At 45.5% G+C, this 17,742-nt stretch overlaps 1 protein-coding gene across 1 annotated transcript in view; it reads left to right on the top strand.

The window, feature by feature from the left end:
- Positions 1-17,742, top strand: part of ATRX (ATRX chromatin remodeler) — a 1,138,900-nt gene that overhangs the window by 102,160 nt on the left and 1,018,998 nt on the right. The window contains exon 6 of the mRNA XM_069211061.1: positions 12,456-12,569. Within this exon, the coding sequence (XP_069067162.1) occupies positions 12,456-12,569 (114 nt within the window). The remainder of the gene's footprint in view (positions 1-12,455; positions 12,570-17,742) is intronic.

Genomic DNA, 17,742 nt, shown 5'->3' with positions numbered 1-17,742 from the left:
ATTGGCCTGGAATTGTCTGAGTGTGTGTTCCCCATTTATTGCCTGTGTGTGTACAACAAATGCTTAACACTACCCTCTGATAAGCCTACTGCTTGACCACACTACCACAAAATAGAGCATTAGAATTCTCTTTTTGCCACTATCTTACCTCTAAGGGGAACCCTTGGACTCTGTGAATGCTATTTCTTACTTTGAAATAGTACATACAGAGCCAACTTCCTACACACTCCAAGTCCACAAAGGGTACAAGCCTTCCAAAAGTTAATTTTAAACATGTACCCAAACCAACACTATCAAGTGAGGTTTGTAATGAAACTCCTAGGCATGATGTCTTCATGCATAGCAATTGTCCCAAACACAAGACTACACATGCGGCCCTTACAACAGTGCCTAGCAACACAATGGACACAAGCACAGGGTCAACTTCAAGATCTAGTGTTGATAGACCGCCAGACACACACCTCGCTTCAATGGTGGAATCCTATAAATTTAAACCAAGTGCGGCCATTCCAAGACCCAGTGCCACAATACGTGATCACAACAGATGCTTCCATGATGGGGTGGGGAGCACACCTGAACCAGCACAGTATACAGGGACAATGGGACGTTCACCAAAAACAACTGCACATAAATCAGTTAGAACTGGTAGCAGTGTTTCAAGCATTGAAATCATTTCAACCTTTAATAGGCCACAAACAAATTCTTGTCAAAACAGACAATATGACAACAATGTATTACCTAAACAAACAAGGAGGGACACACTCATCACAACTGTGTCTCTTAGCACAAAATATTTGGCATTGGGCGATTCACAATCACATTCGCCTAATAGCACAGTATATCCCAGGGATTCAAAGCCAGTTAGCTGTCGATATCAGTCGAGATCAGCAACAAACACACGAATGGGAGATTCATCCCCAGGTGCTACAAAAATACTTTCTGCGCTGGGGAACACCAGAAATAGACCTATTCGCAACAAAAGAAAACGCAAAATGCCAAGTCTTCGCGTCCAGGTATCCACACCCTCAGTCCAAGGGCAATGCGTCATGGATGAGTTGGTCAGGGATATTTGCTTACGCTTTTCCCCCCTCTCCCACTCCTTCCTTATCTGGTAAACAAATTGAGTCAAGACAGACTCAAACTAATACTAATAACACCAGCCTGAGCTCGCCAACTGTGGTACACAACACTACTAGACCGGTCAGTAGTACCTCATATCAAACTACCAAACAGACCATAACTGTTAACTCAACACAAACAGCAGATCAGACACCCGAATCCAGCATTGCTCAATCTAGTAATCTGGCTCACTGAAGTCTTAGAATTTGGACATTTAGACCTTACACAAGAATGTATGGAGGTCATTAAGCAAGCTAGAAAACCTACTACAAGACATTGTTACGCAAACAAATGGAAAAGATTTGTTTATTACTGCCATAATAATCAAATTCAACCACTACATGCTTCCGCAAAGGACATTGTAAGCTTCTTATTACACTGAAGAAAAAGCTAGTTTAGATTTTTTTAAATCAAAATACATCTCACAGCAATATCTGCAGATTACACATTCAACATCACTTTTTAGAATCCCAGTCATCAAAGCATTTATGGAGGGTTTGAAAAGAATCATACCCCCGAGAACACCACCAGTCCCCTCGTGGAACCTCAATATTGTGTTGACACGACTCATGGGTCCACCATTTGAACCCATGCACTCCTGTGAGATACAGTACTTAACCTGGAAAGTAGCCTTCCTAGTAGCTATCACATCTCTTAGAGTAAGTGAGATACAAGCATTTACCATACAAGAACCCTTTAAACAAATACATAAACATAAAGTGGTTCTCCGTACAAATCCCAAATTCTTACCAAAAGTTATATCACCGTTCCCCCTAAACCAAACAGTGGAACTCCGAGTCTTTTTTTCCACAACCAGACTGAGTAGCTGAAACGGCCTTACATACATTAGACATTAAAAGAGCACTAATGTATTACATTGATAAAACAAAACAATTTCGCAAAACAAAACAATTGTTTGTAGCCTTCCAAAAACCTCATGCAGGAAATCCAATATCCAAACAAGGCATTGCCAGATGGATAGTGAAATGTATTCAGACCTGCTATATTAAAGCAAAAAGAGATCTACCTATTACCCCAAAAGCGCACTCCACTAGGAAAAAAGGCGCCACAATGGCCTTTCTAGGAAATATACCTATGACAGAAATCTGTAAGGCAGCCACATGATCTACGCCTCATACATTCACAAAACATTACTGTGTAGATGTGTTAACAACACAACAAGCCACAGTAGGACAGGCTGTATTACGAACATTATTTCAGACAACTTCAACTCCTACAGGATAAGTCACCACTTTTGGGGAGATAACTGCTTAATAGTCTATGCACAGCATGTGTATCTGCAGCTACACATGCCATCAAACGGAAAATGTCACTTACCCAGTGTACATATGTTCGTGGCATGAGATGCTGCAGATTCACATGTGCCCTCCCGCCTCCCCGGGAGCCTGTAGCAGCTTTGTTGATGAAACTTGTACATTTGTAAATACATACTAGCTTTATACACATTGTGTACATACATGCTCACTCCATTGCATGGGCACCCTTAGTATATACACTACTCCTACCTCACCCTCTGCGGGGAAAACAATCTAAGATGGAGTCGACGCCCATGCGCAATGGAGCCGAAAGGGAGGAGTCCCTCGGTCTTGTGACTCGAAAAGACTTCTTCGAAGAAAAACAACTTGTAACACTCCGAGCCCAACACTAGATGGCAGGATAATGCACAGCATGTGAATCTGCAGCGTCTCATGCCACGAACAGATGTACACTGGGTAAGTGACATTTTCTATATGTATGTGTGTGTGTGTGTGTGGACACTGGGTGGTTATAGGTAGGACCTAGTTTTTGTTTTGCCTAGAACTTTTGCACCGCTTGACGACTCTTCACATAATTTTCAAAACTTATTGTCTGCTAAGTTCAGACTCTGTCTTGATAGTTTCGGGGTGATCTGTCCAGCGCGGCCGAGGAAAAAGGCGGTTGGGGGGGAGGGGGTGTCCCAAAACACATTTTCCCCATTCATTTTTCAGTAGGTCCTTTATACAAAGCTGCAGCCCGAACCACTGAATGTAATTACACCAAATTTGGCATGAAGCTTGATTATTTTCCGCAGATCACGCTGTTTGTGATTTGGTGCGAATACATTCAGTGGTCTTGGAGAAATGTATGGCCAAATAAATATAGATATATAGGGATGCGGATCCTCCACAGATCGGACTGTCCCCTTGCTGGTATGTGATTGACTCAGAACACTTCAGCAAGGAAGTGTTGGCAGCCATTTTAGGACTTTTTTTTTAATTTGCCCCGGGTGGGCCAGGTCCCCTGGGCATCATAGAGGAGGGGGGGCATGGGGCCCCGTGTCTGAGACCATCACCCCCCAGGGCAAAAACGTTTTTATGTGGGGGATGCCCAATGGCCTTCCCCCCCATACCGCGGGGTCCACCACCTCCCCGGGGCTATCAATTTAATTAATGCAGGGAGACCACCAACCCCCGCGCCAAATGTTTATTTAAAAAACAAACAAAAAAAGTTGGTCCTTACAGCCCCTGCAGCAGTAGCCAAAGCCCTCATTGGTATCTTTACCTGGGTAGGCTTTCCTAAGGAGGAGGTTTCTGACAGGGTGGCCTACTTGATGTCAGGCCACCTGAAACACATGTGGAATGAGTGTGGGGGTGACTTACAAGTTCACCACACCATTCCATCCACAAACCAATGGACCTGTTGAAAGGTTCAACAAGACATTGAAGTGCATGATCATAAGGCTCCCTGAAAAGCTCAAAAGGAGATGGGATGTCTTTTTGTCATGCTTGCCTCAGAAGGTAGTATGGGTTTCCCCCTTTGAACTTCTGTTTGGCCATCCTGTCAGGGGACCACTTGCTCTTGTGAGAGAGGGTTAGGAGAGACCTCTCCGCAAAACTAAGCAAGATGTGATGGACTGTGCACTAGACCTACGTTCCAGGATGGCAGAGTACCTGGAGAAAGGATTCAAAAACCTTGAGGCCAGCCAACAGCTCCAGAAGCAGTAATATGACCAAAAGGCCGTACTGGTCAGTAGGTGTGAGTTCTGTAACCTGTGGCTCCGAGGGCACTTTGGGACAGGTGGAGTGGCCCTTGCCCAATCCTTGAGAAGAAAAGTGGTCACCTACTTGGTAGACCTGGGCACTAGTAGGAAACCCAAAAAGGTGATCCATGTGAACTGTCTCAAGCTTTTCTGTGACGGGGCTGATGTAACCATGCTGATGGTTACTGATGAGCATCAGGAAGCATAGAGTGAAACTCTCACTGACCACCTCTTTTACTGTCCAAAAGATGGCTCTGTTGATAGTGTTTTACACTGACAGTCACTGTCCAACAGTAGGCTGACTGCAGGCAAGTCGTGCAGCAGTATGCAGAGCTGTTCTCCTTAACCCCTGGACAGACAAAATGGTGTACCCATGATGTGGACACTTTAGACAGCTTGCTTGTCAAATCTAAGATCCATCTGCAGTCTGACCAAGTTAAGGAGAGCATCAAAGTTGAAGTCAAGGAGATGCTGGATTTAGGGTTATTCAACCCTCTGACAGCTCCTGGGTTAGTCCCCAAGCCTCATCCCCGGGTGGATAGAAAGAAGGAAATTAGGTTCTGTGTGGACTACAGAGGTCTCAGCTCTGTCACCAAGACACATGCTCACCCCATATTCAGGGCTGATGAGCTGATACAGATTAGGTGCAGCAACATTTCTCAGTACCTTTGACCTGACTGCACGGTACTGGCGAATTTGTGTTGCACCAGGAGCAAAAGACAGCATTCTCCACACCTGATGGGCATTATCAGTTCACCATTATGCTCTTTGGTTGAAAGAATGCCCCTGACACCTTCCAAAGGTTGCTGAAACAAGTCTCTGTTAGATTTGAGGCCATTAGTGCAGCATATCTAGATGATATTGCGGTCTTTAGCTCCACCCAGTAGGATCACCTGGTCTAACTGGGGAAGGTTTTGCAGGCCTCACTATTAAGGCATCTAAATGCCGGATAAGGCAAGACACTGTTGTATACTTGTGGGTGGAGGCCAGGTGCAAACCTTACAGCCCAAGATCCAGGCAATTCTGGACTGGAAAGCTCCTACCACCCAGTTAAGTCAGGACATTCCTTGACTGGATACTACAGGAGGTTTGTGAAGAGACATAGGTCCATTGTGGGACCCCCAAAACCCCACTGGATACTACAAGTTATTTGTGAAGAGATATGGGTCCATTGTGACATCCCCCCCACCCAGGAAGATGACTAGAAAAGTAAACTGGACAATTAGTAGTCAAAAACCCTTTGATACCTTGAATAAGGCAATGTACTCCGCACCGAATCTGAAATCTGTACTCTAAGCAGTTCATTGTGCAGGCAGATACCTATGCACATGGGATAGGAGCAGTCCTGTCCTAAACCAATGATGATGACCATTGTGTAGCTTCTGGGTACTGGGTGGCATTGTCCTCCAAGACGAGGATAAAACTGATGCCCATGGCTGTCTTGGGATCCAGAGGCCACACAATGTCAATGCCCACCTACCCAAAAGGGGTGCTCACTACAAGAAAGGGTTGAAGAGGAGCCTTGCACCTCTTCCCAGATTTGCCACTTGTCTGATCGATCCTGCAGAATGTATATGAGGCCTTCCTCATTTGGAGCCAAAAAAAGCAGATGACAAGCCTGTCTAAAGTCTTGTCCTGCCCCAAATGACCTGCCAGTGGCACATCATTAGCCAGACCCAGTAGGAAGACACTGAAACACTGTGGTACCACCGCCATACAGGCTGCCCCAGAAACCTTAGGCTCACAATACATGAGATCCCTCTCCCAGTATATCAGGTGAGATCCAGAAGTGTCAGCAGCTGCCTGGGACCCCCCAACCCCACCCTGCCTCAATTAAAAGAGAACTGGAGCTACCAAGCATTGGGGCTCACTGTTGTCTACTGCTATAAACTTGTGGACCACTTTAGGGATTACCAGATTTTGAGACACCAGTTGACAGGGGTCGGTTATCATACTGGCTCCTGTGTCTCTCAGAGCCTCCCCTACCTCCCATTGGTGGTCACCCACTGGCTGTACTTCTCTGTATTACCAGACATGAGAGTTCTATGGACCAACTCGACCTCACCCAGGGGGACTAGGTTTAACTCAGCTGGCACCCCGCCACTAACTGGGCCATACTCTTCCCCAAGTGCTACAGTGGCCACCCCTAGTGACTTCCCGCCGGTGGAAGGCTGTGCCTCCTTAGGACACTTGAGACTCCCTCTAATGTGCCCTTCTCGACTACAGGCAAAAAGCACTTGAGGGGTCCCTTCCCTGCAGGCTTTCCTGAAGGGAACCAACTCTGGAAAACAGACAAGTGCTCCCATACAACAAATTGTATAGCCCCTGATAATCTGTTACGTCCCTGTTCTTCACCCAACCATCCAGTGCTCTGCAGAAGGAATCCACACACTCGCCAGGTTTGGCAATCGAGTTTCTTCTTCACCCTGAACTTCCTCCTGAACTTCCTCCTGTACATCTCTGGTGTCAGGCCATACAGTGATGAGTGCATCCTTCATCCTGATGTAGGTGAGCTCACTAGCTGCTCTAGGGCCAACAAGGTGTGTCTCACTTCTGCTGTGAAATAGTTTCACAGGCCTGCACCACTTCCCCCCCCCCCCCCCTCCCCCCCATTCTTTACCCCCCAAAATCTTTCCCAGGGATCCCGTGCATGTTGATTGCTGCCTCATAAGCCCTAAACCACCTTTGAATGTCATCCTCCCTGATATACTCTTTCCCTATATTCTTGGGAAGGTGCACTCTCCTCTCCGACTGCACTGATGAAATGGTGCCACCTTCTGTGCCGGACCTGGTCTTTAGATTCAGCTCCTTCAAGCTCAGCTCGTGAGCTAAAATCATTTTCCTTTTCTCCATGGCCATTGCAATTTTCTTTGCTTCCATCTCCAGCCTGCCTTTTTAAGCTCCAAATGATGCCTCCTCTCTGCTTGTCTGTTCCTCAGTTCCTCTGGGTTCAGATCCTTGGAAGAGATACTGTTGCCTGCACATGAGTCGTTTAACCCCCCCCCCCAAAAAAAAAAGCCCCCACCCCCCCATAGTAAATCCTGATTACCTCTAGCATTGCCCTGCAGGCTCCTTTCCTCCTCATCCACAATGTCATCCTCCACCTCTCTATGCCCACCAGCCTCTTTTGCTACAAATCAGGCCCTTAGCACCTTTTGCAGCTCCTCCTTTTTAGTGAGATTTTTAATAGGACTTTTGAACTCTTTGCATAACTTTTTGAACTGAGGTACCATATAGGTCTCCAACCTCCCCCGCTACTTCTGCTGCTCCAACTGCTGGCTCGTCAGACTGAGACATGATTGTGGATAACTCACAAGTTGCAAAGTTTCAGGAAGGCAAAAAGAAAAAATCCAAGAAGAAAAGTATGTGGTTACGTAATGGTCTGCACTAAGGGAGTAGTGTACAACAATCACTGTATGTGAAGTACAAATACAAGTCCTATCCTCACCTCTGATCACCAATCTTAGAAATAAGGTTTGTGGTTGGCTGTGGTTTGCACCCTGTCCAAGTAGCGACCCTCAATGTAGTCAGGACAAGGTAACCCCTGTTCACCCCCTTGGTTGCTTGGTAAGAGTAGTCAGGCTCACATCAGAGGCAATGTGTAAGTATTTGTACACACACCACATACACCAAGACCCAAACAACAAAAATCCAACATGCACAGGCAAAGACTCGAATTGTTAAAGAATAAATCCCAATAAAGTGCTTAGAAACGCAATAGCTCCAAATGGGGCTATCACAGTGTTGTTAACTCAGTCATTCTCACGCATGTCACAGTCGCATGAACTCCAAGGTACAGTACCCTTCCATGATGAAACAAAGATGTTGCATGGAGTCGGGGAGGTGAGGCGTCGCTGGAGCCGGTGCGACGTTGGTTTCTTACTGCTATCTGGGAGGTGGAATATTGGTTCTTTACTGTGAGGTGGGGGGGTAGTGGGTAGGGGGGTGTTTCCTTACGGCTGCGGGGGAGGTGATGTGACATCAGTGGAGAGACCTTGGTTCCTTACGATCCAGTGGGGTTCATAAATCTGAATCTGGCACTTCATCAGGGACCACGGCTTCAGATGCAGTTAGCAGTGCAGTCGAGCTGCGGTGCCCGTTCTTGAGTCATCCGGAGTCAGTGTGCATGGTTCTTCATGTTTTCACCAGAACTCACTTTCAAGGGCCCAGGGACTGGATTCAGCACCACTTGGCAAGTCAGGACTCTCCGCAATAAAGCCTTAGTGCTGGCAGATTAAGTATTTGATGTCCCTGAGACTTCTCACAGAAGGCAAGCTCAGTTCAAGCCTTTGCTTTCGAAATCCTGCTTTACAAGGTTCTACAAAGTCTAGGCCTTTCACTCCTAGGGCAGAAGAAGCAGCAGCAGGCCAGCACAGCAAAGCAACGGGCAGAGTAGCAGGTCCTCCTCAAGCACACAGCTCTTCCACCTGGCAGAAGTTGTGGGGTCTGCAGTCCAATACTTATACTCATCTCTGCCTTCGAAGGAGACAAACTTCAAAGGAAAGTCTTTGTAGTACACAAAACCCTTCCTTTCCCTGTCCTGGCCCCAGGCCCACTTTATGGGGTTGGAGACTGTATTGTGTGAGGCCAGGCAGAGCCCTATTCAGGTGCAGGTGTCCGCTCCTCCCACCACTTTAGCCCAGGAAGACCCATCAGGATATGCAGGACACACCTTCGCTATCTTTGTGTGACTGTCTAGAGTAAATTCACCAACAGCCGAACTGTCAGTCTGACCCAAACGTGTGTTCAGCAGCCAGGCAGAGGCACAGAACGGTTAAGCATGAAAATGCTCACTTTTCAAAAGTGGCATTTGCAAACTCAAAATCTAAAAACTAACTTCACCACAAAATGCATTTTTCAGTTCAGAGTCCACAAACTTCATGTCTCTGTCTGCTCCCCATGGGAAACTGCACTTAAAAGATATTTCAAGGCAAACCTCATGTTAACCTATGGGAGAGATGGGCCTTTTGCAATACTGAAAACCAAATTTAGCAGTATTTCGCCATCAGGGCATGTAAAACACACAAGTAGCCATCCTACATTTTAAATACTGTACCCTGCACATTGGGCTGCCTTGGGCTTGCCTTAGGGATGACTTACATGTAGTAAAAAGGAAGATTTGGGCCTGGCACTTGCCAGATCGAACTGGCAGTTCCAAACTGCCCTCACAGACACCGCAGTGGCAGGTCTGAGACATGTTTACAGGGCTACTAGTGTGGGTGGCACAATCAGTGCTGCAGGCCTACTAGTTGCATTTTATTTACAGGCCCTGGGCACCTCTGATGCACTTTACTGTGGACTTACTAGTAAATTAAATATGCCAATTGTAGCTAAACCAATTAACGGTCTTATTTAACCAGAGAGCACTTGCACTTTAGCAATGGTCAGCAGTGGTAAAGTGCCCCCAGTCTTAAAAACAGCAAAAACGAAGTTCAGCACGCGATCGAATCAGGTCTGATGAGTCTTACCCCTCCCACAAATTCGAAGATGGCATAAAAGTGGCATCCAAAATACATTGTATATTAATCACTAATGGGCATTACAGAAGGACAGTGCTGCTGTTTCCTAGACCTAGCAAAGATTTGACTGCACTTACTTGCACCCCTGGGACATGCAAGGCGCAATGTGCAAAAGAGCTTCAGTTGTGCCAGGACAGAAGTGGCTCCAAGGGCTTGCTGGCTGTCATCCTGTTAAGCTTTAGGATCACCAGTAGTTAAGGAACCATGCACTCCTCAAGAGCCAAGCTGCCCAGGAACTCCTGGACCTTGAAGTGCCTTTTGGGTAACTGAATCTTGACTTTCATGAGGTGTCCCCAAATCAGTGTGATCTGTAGCTGATGTGATTTGGACTCCAACCCTACCAAAGCAAAGGAACCGCTGAGGCTGTTGTATTCAGGAGATCAGTTGACCAGTGGGGCCTCTGTAAGCACTGTACTCGCCGGCTACCATGTGGGAGTTCGTATCTTGAGACCAGAGACTACCTTGGATGCTTGTGGATATCATAGTGGCCCCAGGACCACTCTCAGGATCTCTTCAGCATCCTCCGCATTGCCAGCATCCTGCTGCCCCTACATCACTGCCACTTCTTGGGTTGGTAAGAGAAAAGTACACTGAGGTCTCTAAGACGGATGGACTCCACAGGTGACTGGCTCTCTGTGGCTTGCCCTTGACCTGTTGTGTCCCGTCCAAGTTAAGCAGAGTAGCTATTTTAGCCAGCTGCCACTTGATTTTACAGACCACAATTAAGTTGATACACACTGGCAGTTGTCAGATTTACAGCATGAAGTCAGACAGTATAGTTATAGTAGCCTGCATAACTCGGTCTCGACATTCCACCTTTGAGGAAGCAGATTTAATTTCTCATTTTCTGTCCTCTTATTGCACACACTTGTTGTTTCCCTAAGCAGTCACCTCCTTTAGTATAATTTGTTTCCCTTAATTCTTTGGGAACACAAGTAGGAGAACTAGGGTGAAATTGGGAACTGAATTAAGATGCATCTGTAAGATCAGTTTTCCTGATTAGTAATTTGGTCCTCAGATTTGTCAGTGTTATTGGACAGACTTACAAATACGTAACAAGCATTTGCAGTGCATTAGGTCTCAGATTTGCTAAAATTAGAGGTATTGGCGTTGAACACTGCTTTTTTTGCTTTTGTTTTTTGTATGCAATGGAATGCAGATATTTGCATAGTGCTGTTGCTGCTTGTTTGACCATGCGGCACTGAAGAACCAGCTAATGGGAAATAAGTTATGAGGAAGGGGAGACAAGAGTAATATGCTACCTGTGGGGAAAAACAAAAGTAACAACATCCTGGAAAAGGCAAACACTAAGAGAATGCAAGATTAAGTAAAGTATGTAAAACGTAAGCAGGAGAACGTTTTTTACATTAACGGTTTTATACTTGTATGCTGTCTGAAAATAGCCTGTAAACTTTACGGTTGCAATGCTCACAAAGCAAATAAGTGGTGCAGTAGCACAGGCTGTCCTGTGTAGTGAAGGTCTGCTTGTGACAAGCAGTAACAGAAAGCAGCAGTGTGGCACTGTGCTCAAAGTAACTTGTGACTAAAAAGTTACAAAGCACAACAGTGTGACGTTGTGTACTCGTGGTTCACTTGTTGTCTGAACACTTTCAGAAAGAAGTAGCGTGGTAGTGTTCCTCCAGTGCCAATGTGACAATGATCCCAGATCCCTTTGTGGTGTTAGCCTATGCTCTTCTGCTCAACTTTGCATCAGCAGTAATTATTAAAAAAGTACTTTTTGTATTTATAAACAACCTGGCAAGCAGTGAGCTCCACACTGTAGTCCATTTTAACTGTATTCACAATATCCGCATATACGTTTAGTGGCCAGTGATTTCAAGGGCACAGCTCATATCAAGGAACAGAACTGAGAGCAGACGTGGTGTGGCAGTTACTTTACCAACTGTGGTACCTGAAGAACTGGGTTTTTCTAGTCCTTCCTCAGATGGCTGAACGCTGTGATCCGTGTCCACTAACTTGATTTGACCGCACCTCCGCCATCAGTGGTACTTGAAAAACGTTGTTATTAAGTGCTATATAAAACCAGCAACAATGTGGAAGGGGTGGTGGGGACGGGCAGACACAAACAGGAAACGCTGGATGGGCAGGAGGTGCTGGGGGATGGTAGTGCGAGCTGAGTCAAAAGAAAAAAGTAGTGCGCCTGAAAATAATTAAATGGCCAGATTGAACTGATCTGTGCAACGGGGTCAGTCTGCAAGCGTAACAAAACAGCCTCAAAGGTGGGCCAAAAGTAAAGCCAATAAAATGAAGGGATTTTTGAAAGGTAGGCCCAGGAACAAATGAAAGTGATGGGCAAGGTTAAAGCCCACAAATAGACTACAACATGTTGAAAAGCAGCGCTTTGCGTGCCGCTATGCTCGACCTAAAAATGACTGATTCTTAACCTTTATATTACTTGGTTCATTAAGTCCTCTTCAATGTAAGTCCTTACCAGCATTCAATATGGCCACTTTTTCACACTTGATTGAATTAGATTTGAGCTTGGCTATCTGTTTGGTTCGGACTTTTTTAAAGTGGGAGGCAAGCTCTAGCCCTAGGTCCCATGACCTCCAGCATAATGCCTATTGCTTGGTCCCATTAGTTTGTTTTTGTTGGTTTGTTCAGCTCCCAAGCATTGCTATTGATAGTCTGTTGAACTAGGAGAATCCACGTTAGTACAAAGCAGTAATCTGTTTTTTCTCGAATACTGTTTAAGCCATTTGTGATAAGCATATTTGAGTTTAGGAGAAATTCAGATTTTTCTTAGCGAGACTGATGTGATATATATATTCTTACAGGTACTGTGGTGGTCCAACCGGAGCCAGTGCTGAACGAAGATAAGGATGATTTCAAAGGACCGGAATTTCGAAGTAGAACTAAAATTAAAATGGAAATCCCAAAGAAACGAGGAGGTAAGGGGTGAAAAATGCACAACAAGTCTAAATACTAGGACATTTTTACTAAAGATTGTGATGTCTTTTTGTTTGGGACTTTTAGTACCCAGTAGTCACTGGTCAAAAGTTTTGGGCAGTACTGTTATTTCACGCTAGCACTTTAGGGTCATAAGTACTGCTTAATTCCTGTTGGATAACAGTTATACTCTTCAGCCACTTGACTCTCCAATGTTTAGCCAAGCAGAGCATTCAGTACTTCCTTTGAGGTACTAGGGGTCTCAGTAGAAAGTGTACAAGAAACAGAGTGTCTAGCCAGAGCAAATACTTGCATGATGAATTAGTCTTTATTTGCATGTGGGTGTAATATGGCAGTTAAAAAAATATATTTAAACCGTAGTTACTGGACTGTCTCGAACTATTGTAGGAACCCTAAAAACTTTGTTGCATTTAAAACACTAGGATCTATATGCTTATTCCATGGGGACCAGTGGTCTTTTGGTTTTCAGTTCTTTACTACATGCCAGTCACATGTGCTTACTTGGAGTAACAGTATATCAAGTTAGAAAACATATTTCCCCTAGTTTCTTTTTAGACCGAGGTTTAGATTGGGACAACTTGGTGGGTTTGAACTGATTTGATTGAGTGTGCCACACAAAGTCTATTGAAATCTAAATTAAAGCCCACAAACTAAATCGAAGCAAGGTAATCAAGTGTCAAATGAAACATTTGCCGGCACTTTCCTGTCCATATGGCATTCTATTTTGAGTTTTGCAGTGTGAATCTTTTCTGGATTAATCTAGTGGTTGGGTTCAACATAGTCCCTTTTTATTTAATTTTTATTTTTAATACATGGCCTCATTGACCATTTGGTGCTATTTCCCCTCTTTGAATGAAATAAGACCCTTGCCCTAGAAACCCTATCAACAGGATCGCCAGTTTCTGATTCTTTTTTTCCACAATGGGGTCTAAAGGCACAGACAAGGGCTCTGTACAACAAATGTTTTCATCAAAAATTCATTAAGGACACAGATGCTGATTACAGCCTAACTGCAGACTGACTTTGACAGAAGAGAAAGCAAAGACACCAAAAAAGGCCTACAAAACACAGGATTTCTTTGAACAAACAAAATGTACTTGTGAGGGGCTTGGAACATAATCCCTTTAGATTTTGCACCAACAGCCACATATGTACTGAAGGAAAGCCACAACATTTTCAGTCTGTTTTTCAAAGTACCACAGTTCAGAGAGGTGCAGAATTTCAACCCAAGTCCCCCAGTACAAGAATAAAGCAGAGGTGGGCACATTGGGCCATAGCTTTGTCCCAACAGAAACAGTAATCTAAGAACGTCAGCATGAAGACACAAAGGGAAGATTCTGACTTTTAGGAGTTTGTAGAGGAACGAAGGAAGAAAACATCTAAGAAAATGGCGAAAGACATTGAAATAAATAAACACTAGTTAAGTTATCCAGGCTGCACAATGACCGAGCCAAAGACTTAAGTCAAAACACACTAAAGCAGTCTGAATGCCAAAACCTTGATGCCAAAAGGCAGGCAAACATCAAGATCCTGGCAAAGGATATTGTTGCAGACCTACCCTCTAAACAAGCCTTGAAGCCACAAGGAGATAACTAGTGTGTGAGGGAGGGACAAGGAACCTTCAGAGAAGGACTCCTTGATGATGTTACCAAGGAAAAGAACTGAAATGATTTCGGGCGCCTCCAAGCCTAAATGAAAAGCCTGTGGAGGGAAGTGAGCGGGCACAGACTCATAAATATAAAATCCCTCTAAAACCTTAATATGAGAGAGCAATGGAGATGGACCTAGACCCTCCACATAAATCAGAGCCAAAGGAGGAAATCGAGGAAGAATTCTTCCACATTGAAGAAGAGAAAGAAATAATCGGACAAGATCCATCGCCGGTAGAGGACCCCGTGCACCTCCTCTTTATTTTTAACATGCTCCCAGTGTAGGAAGTTGGCTCTGTATGTACTATTTCAAAATAAGAAATAGCATGCACAGAGTCCAGGGGTTCCCCTTAGAGGTAAGATAGTGGCAAAATGAGAACACTAATGCTTTATTTTGTGGTAGTGTGGTCGAGCAGTAGGCTTATCAGAGGGTAGTGTCAAGCATTTGTTGTACACACACAGGCAATAAATGAGGAACACACACTCGGAGACAAATCCAGGCCAATAGGTTTTTATGTAGAAAAATATATTTTCTTAGTTTATTTTAAGAACCACAGGTTCAAGATTTACAGTCCATACTTTAAATGAAAGGTACTTCACTCAAGTATCATGCGAACTTTGAATCAGCAAAATAGCATGTTCAGTTTTGGCAAAAATGGCAATAAGCTTTTTTAAAACTAGACCGTGCAAATTTCAACGGTTCCTGCGGGAGGTAAGTATTGGTTAGTTTTGCAGGTAAGTAAACCACCTACAGGGTTCAAAGTTGGATCCAAGGTAGCCCACCGTTGGGGGTTCAGGGCAACCCCAAAGTTACCACACCAGCAGCTCAGGGCCGGTCAGGTGCAGAGGTCAAAGTGGTGCCCAAAACGCATAGTCTTCAATGGAGAAGGGGGTGCCCCGGTTCCAGTCAGCCAGCAGGTAAGTACCCGCGACTTCGGAGGGCAGATCAGGGGGGTTTTGTAGGGCACCGGGGGGGACACAAGTCATCACAAAGAGTACACCCTCAGCGGCACAGGGGCGGCCGGGTGCAGAGTGCAAACAGGCGTCAGGTTTGCAATTGGTTTCAATGGGAGACCCAGGGGTCTCTTCAGCGAAGCAGGCAAGGGGAGGGGGGGCACCTCTGGGTAGCCACCACCTGGGCAAGGGAGAGGGCCACCTGGGGGTCGCTTCTGCACTGGAGGTCGGCTCCTTCAGGTCCTGGGGGCTGCAGGTGCAGTGTCTTTACCAGGCGTCTGGTTATTTGAAGCAGGCAGTCGGGGTCAGGGGAAGCCTCTGGATTCCCTCTGCAGGCGTCGCTAGGGGGGCTCAGGGGGCATCAGTGTGCATTTATTGTGCTGAGAAGTTTGATACCAAACTTCATAGTTTTCAGTGTAGCCATTATGGTGCTGTGGAGTTCGTGCATGACAGACTCCCAGACCATATACTCTTATGGCTACCCTGCACTTACAATGTCTAAGGTTTTGCTTAGACACTGTAGGGGCATAGTGCTCATGCACATATGCCCTCACCTGTGGTATAGTGCACCCTGCCTTAGGGCTGTAAGGCCTGCTAGAGGGGTGACTTACCTATGCCACAGGCAGTGTGAGGTGGGCATGGCACCCTGAGGGGAGTGCCATGTCGACTTAGTCGTTTTCTCCCCACTCGCACACACAAGCTGGCAAGCAGTGTGTCTGTGCTGAGTGAGGGGTCCCTAGGGTGGCATAAGACATGATGCAGCCCTTAGAGACCTTCCCTCGCATCAGGGCCCTTGGTACCAAGGGTACCAGTTACAAGGGACTTTCCTGGGTGCCAGGGTTGTGCCAATTGTGGAGACAATGGTACATTTTAGGTGAAAGAACACTGGTGCTGGGGCCTGGTTAGCAGGGTCCCAGCAGACTTCTCAGTCAAGTCAGCATCAGTATCAGGCAAAAAGTGGGGGGTAACTGCAACAGGGAGCCATTTCTTTACAGTAGAGTACCTCCAAGAGAGAATGCTGACTTTGCCGACCTCCTAAGTAGGACGCAGAATCAAGTCCATGACTGGGAACTCCACCACAAGTCTTAGTCCCGTACTTACAACTTTGAGAAACTCCAGGCATAGGTATTTTCGCAATGGCGCACAACACAAAATGCTAAAGTTGCTTCTCCAGGTTTTGCCACCCACAGTCTAAGGGGAAATGCTTGATGGATGAATTGGCTAGGGATCTTTGCCTACGCCTTTGTGTCTCTTCCACTAAAACTATATGTGACAAGGAAGCTCAGACAGGCATTTCTCACCTTTTTATAGCTCCTGCATGAATTTCTTTTGATAAAGGGGTACTGTCAATACTGGGCATAGCTTCTCAGTCTTAGCCAGGAATGCAGGTTTAATATGCCCCTTGGCCCCGTCACGTCACCTATTGTCACACCCCGAAATCTACCCAGAACTAATCCAAGTGAACATATACTCCTGGAATAGTTGGTGCTATTAAGTGGTAGACTGGTACCCTCTTCTCAAATTCTGGTTGCAACATTTTCTTGCCTAAGCTACTGTTGATTTGCTCTAGGGGATAGTAGGACTTTTTTCTGGTTGTGTGTTAGAAACCAAAGAGGACAAGCCTTCTCCTCTGACAGTCTTTTAATGCCTGCCATGGCAGTGCATCCTTGTCACTGGGTTTGATCATGTTTGATTACACACCCATGACTCAATACAGTACAGCGAGTGCACTTAACTCCACCTCCACAAAACCCCCTTGGGCTAGATGCTACTGCTGTCGTTCTCTCTGCTGGCCTAGTTATGCTTGCACTTCAAAACGCCTGCTTATGTCGGGAATGCATTTCATTTTCTGCACTTTCAAAAGTCTTCCTTATCCTGAGGGTGATGACTAAGCCTTTGCTTTCATGTATCTAACTACGTGGCCCTATGAGGCCTGCTTTTGCAAGGACTCACACAGAGCATCTTCTTCCAGGGGACCGGGCCCAAAAGGAGACTACCAAGAAAAGGCCTAAAAGTGAGCAAAGTTCCTTTCTTGAGAAACCACCTCTAAAGAAAAAAGAAAGCTCAACATCCACTCTGAATTCATACCCCCCCACAATGGCTGATATAGCTCTACATTGAAAATAGCCTTCAACTCTGGAGGATTGTTTCAACACTGAGGGGACTTCAACAAGTGTTCAATACTAAAAACTCATCAATGGCAGAAAAAGTATTCCACACCCAGTAAGGTCTCCACAACAAAACATACAGAACAGTTGAAATACATAGACATCACCACAGCCTAATCTGTGCCAGCGAATGCAATACACATTGCTTCTGTCAAATTACATATTTTAGAGTAATCTTCACACATCTCCGAACCAGTGTGATAAAGAAATGGCGTTGCTGTTTAACTGGCCATTTCAAATGAACTCTGGGCCTCCCCCAACACAGAAAATTGCTACCATCACTGCACAAATCCCACCTGGGTCCTTCTGTGCTCCACACACAGGTATGAAAGGAGACCTATCTTAGTAGCCACTGCCTCTTTCAGTCTTTGTCTTTGTGGGAT

Source organism: Pleurodeles waltl, chromosome 2_1 (assembly GCF_031143425.1).
Source record: "Pleurodeles waltl isolate 20211129_DDA chromosome 2_1, aPleWal1.hap1.20221129, whole genome shotgun sequence".
Taxonomy (NCBI): domain Eukaryota; kingdom Metazoa; phylum Chordata; class Amphibia; order Caudata; family Salamandridae; genus Pleurodeles; species Pleurodeles waltl.
This window is presented reverse-complemented; position numbering and strand designations above follow the sequence as displayed.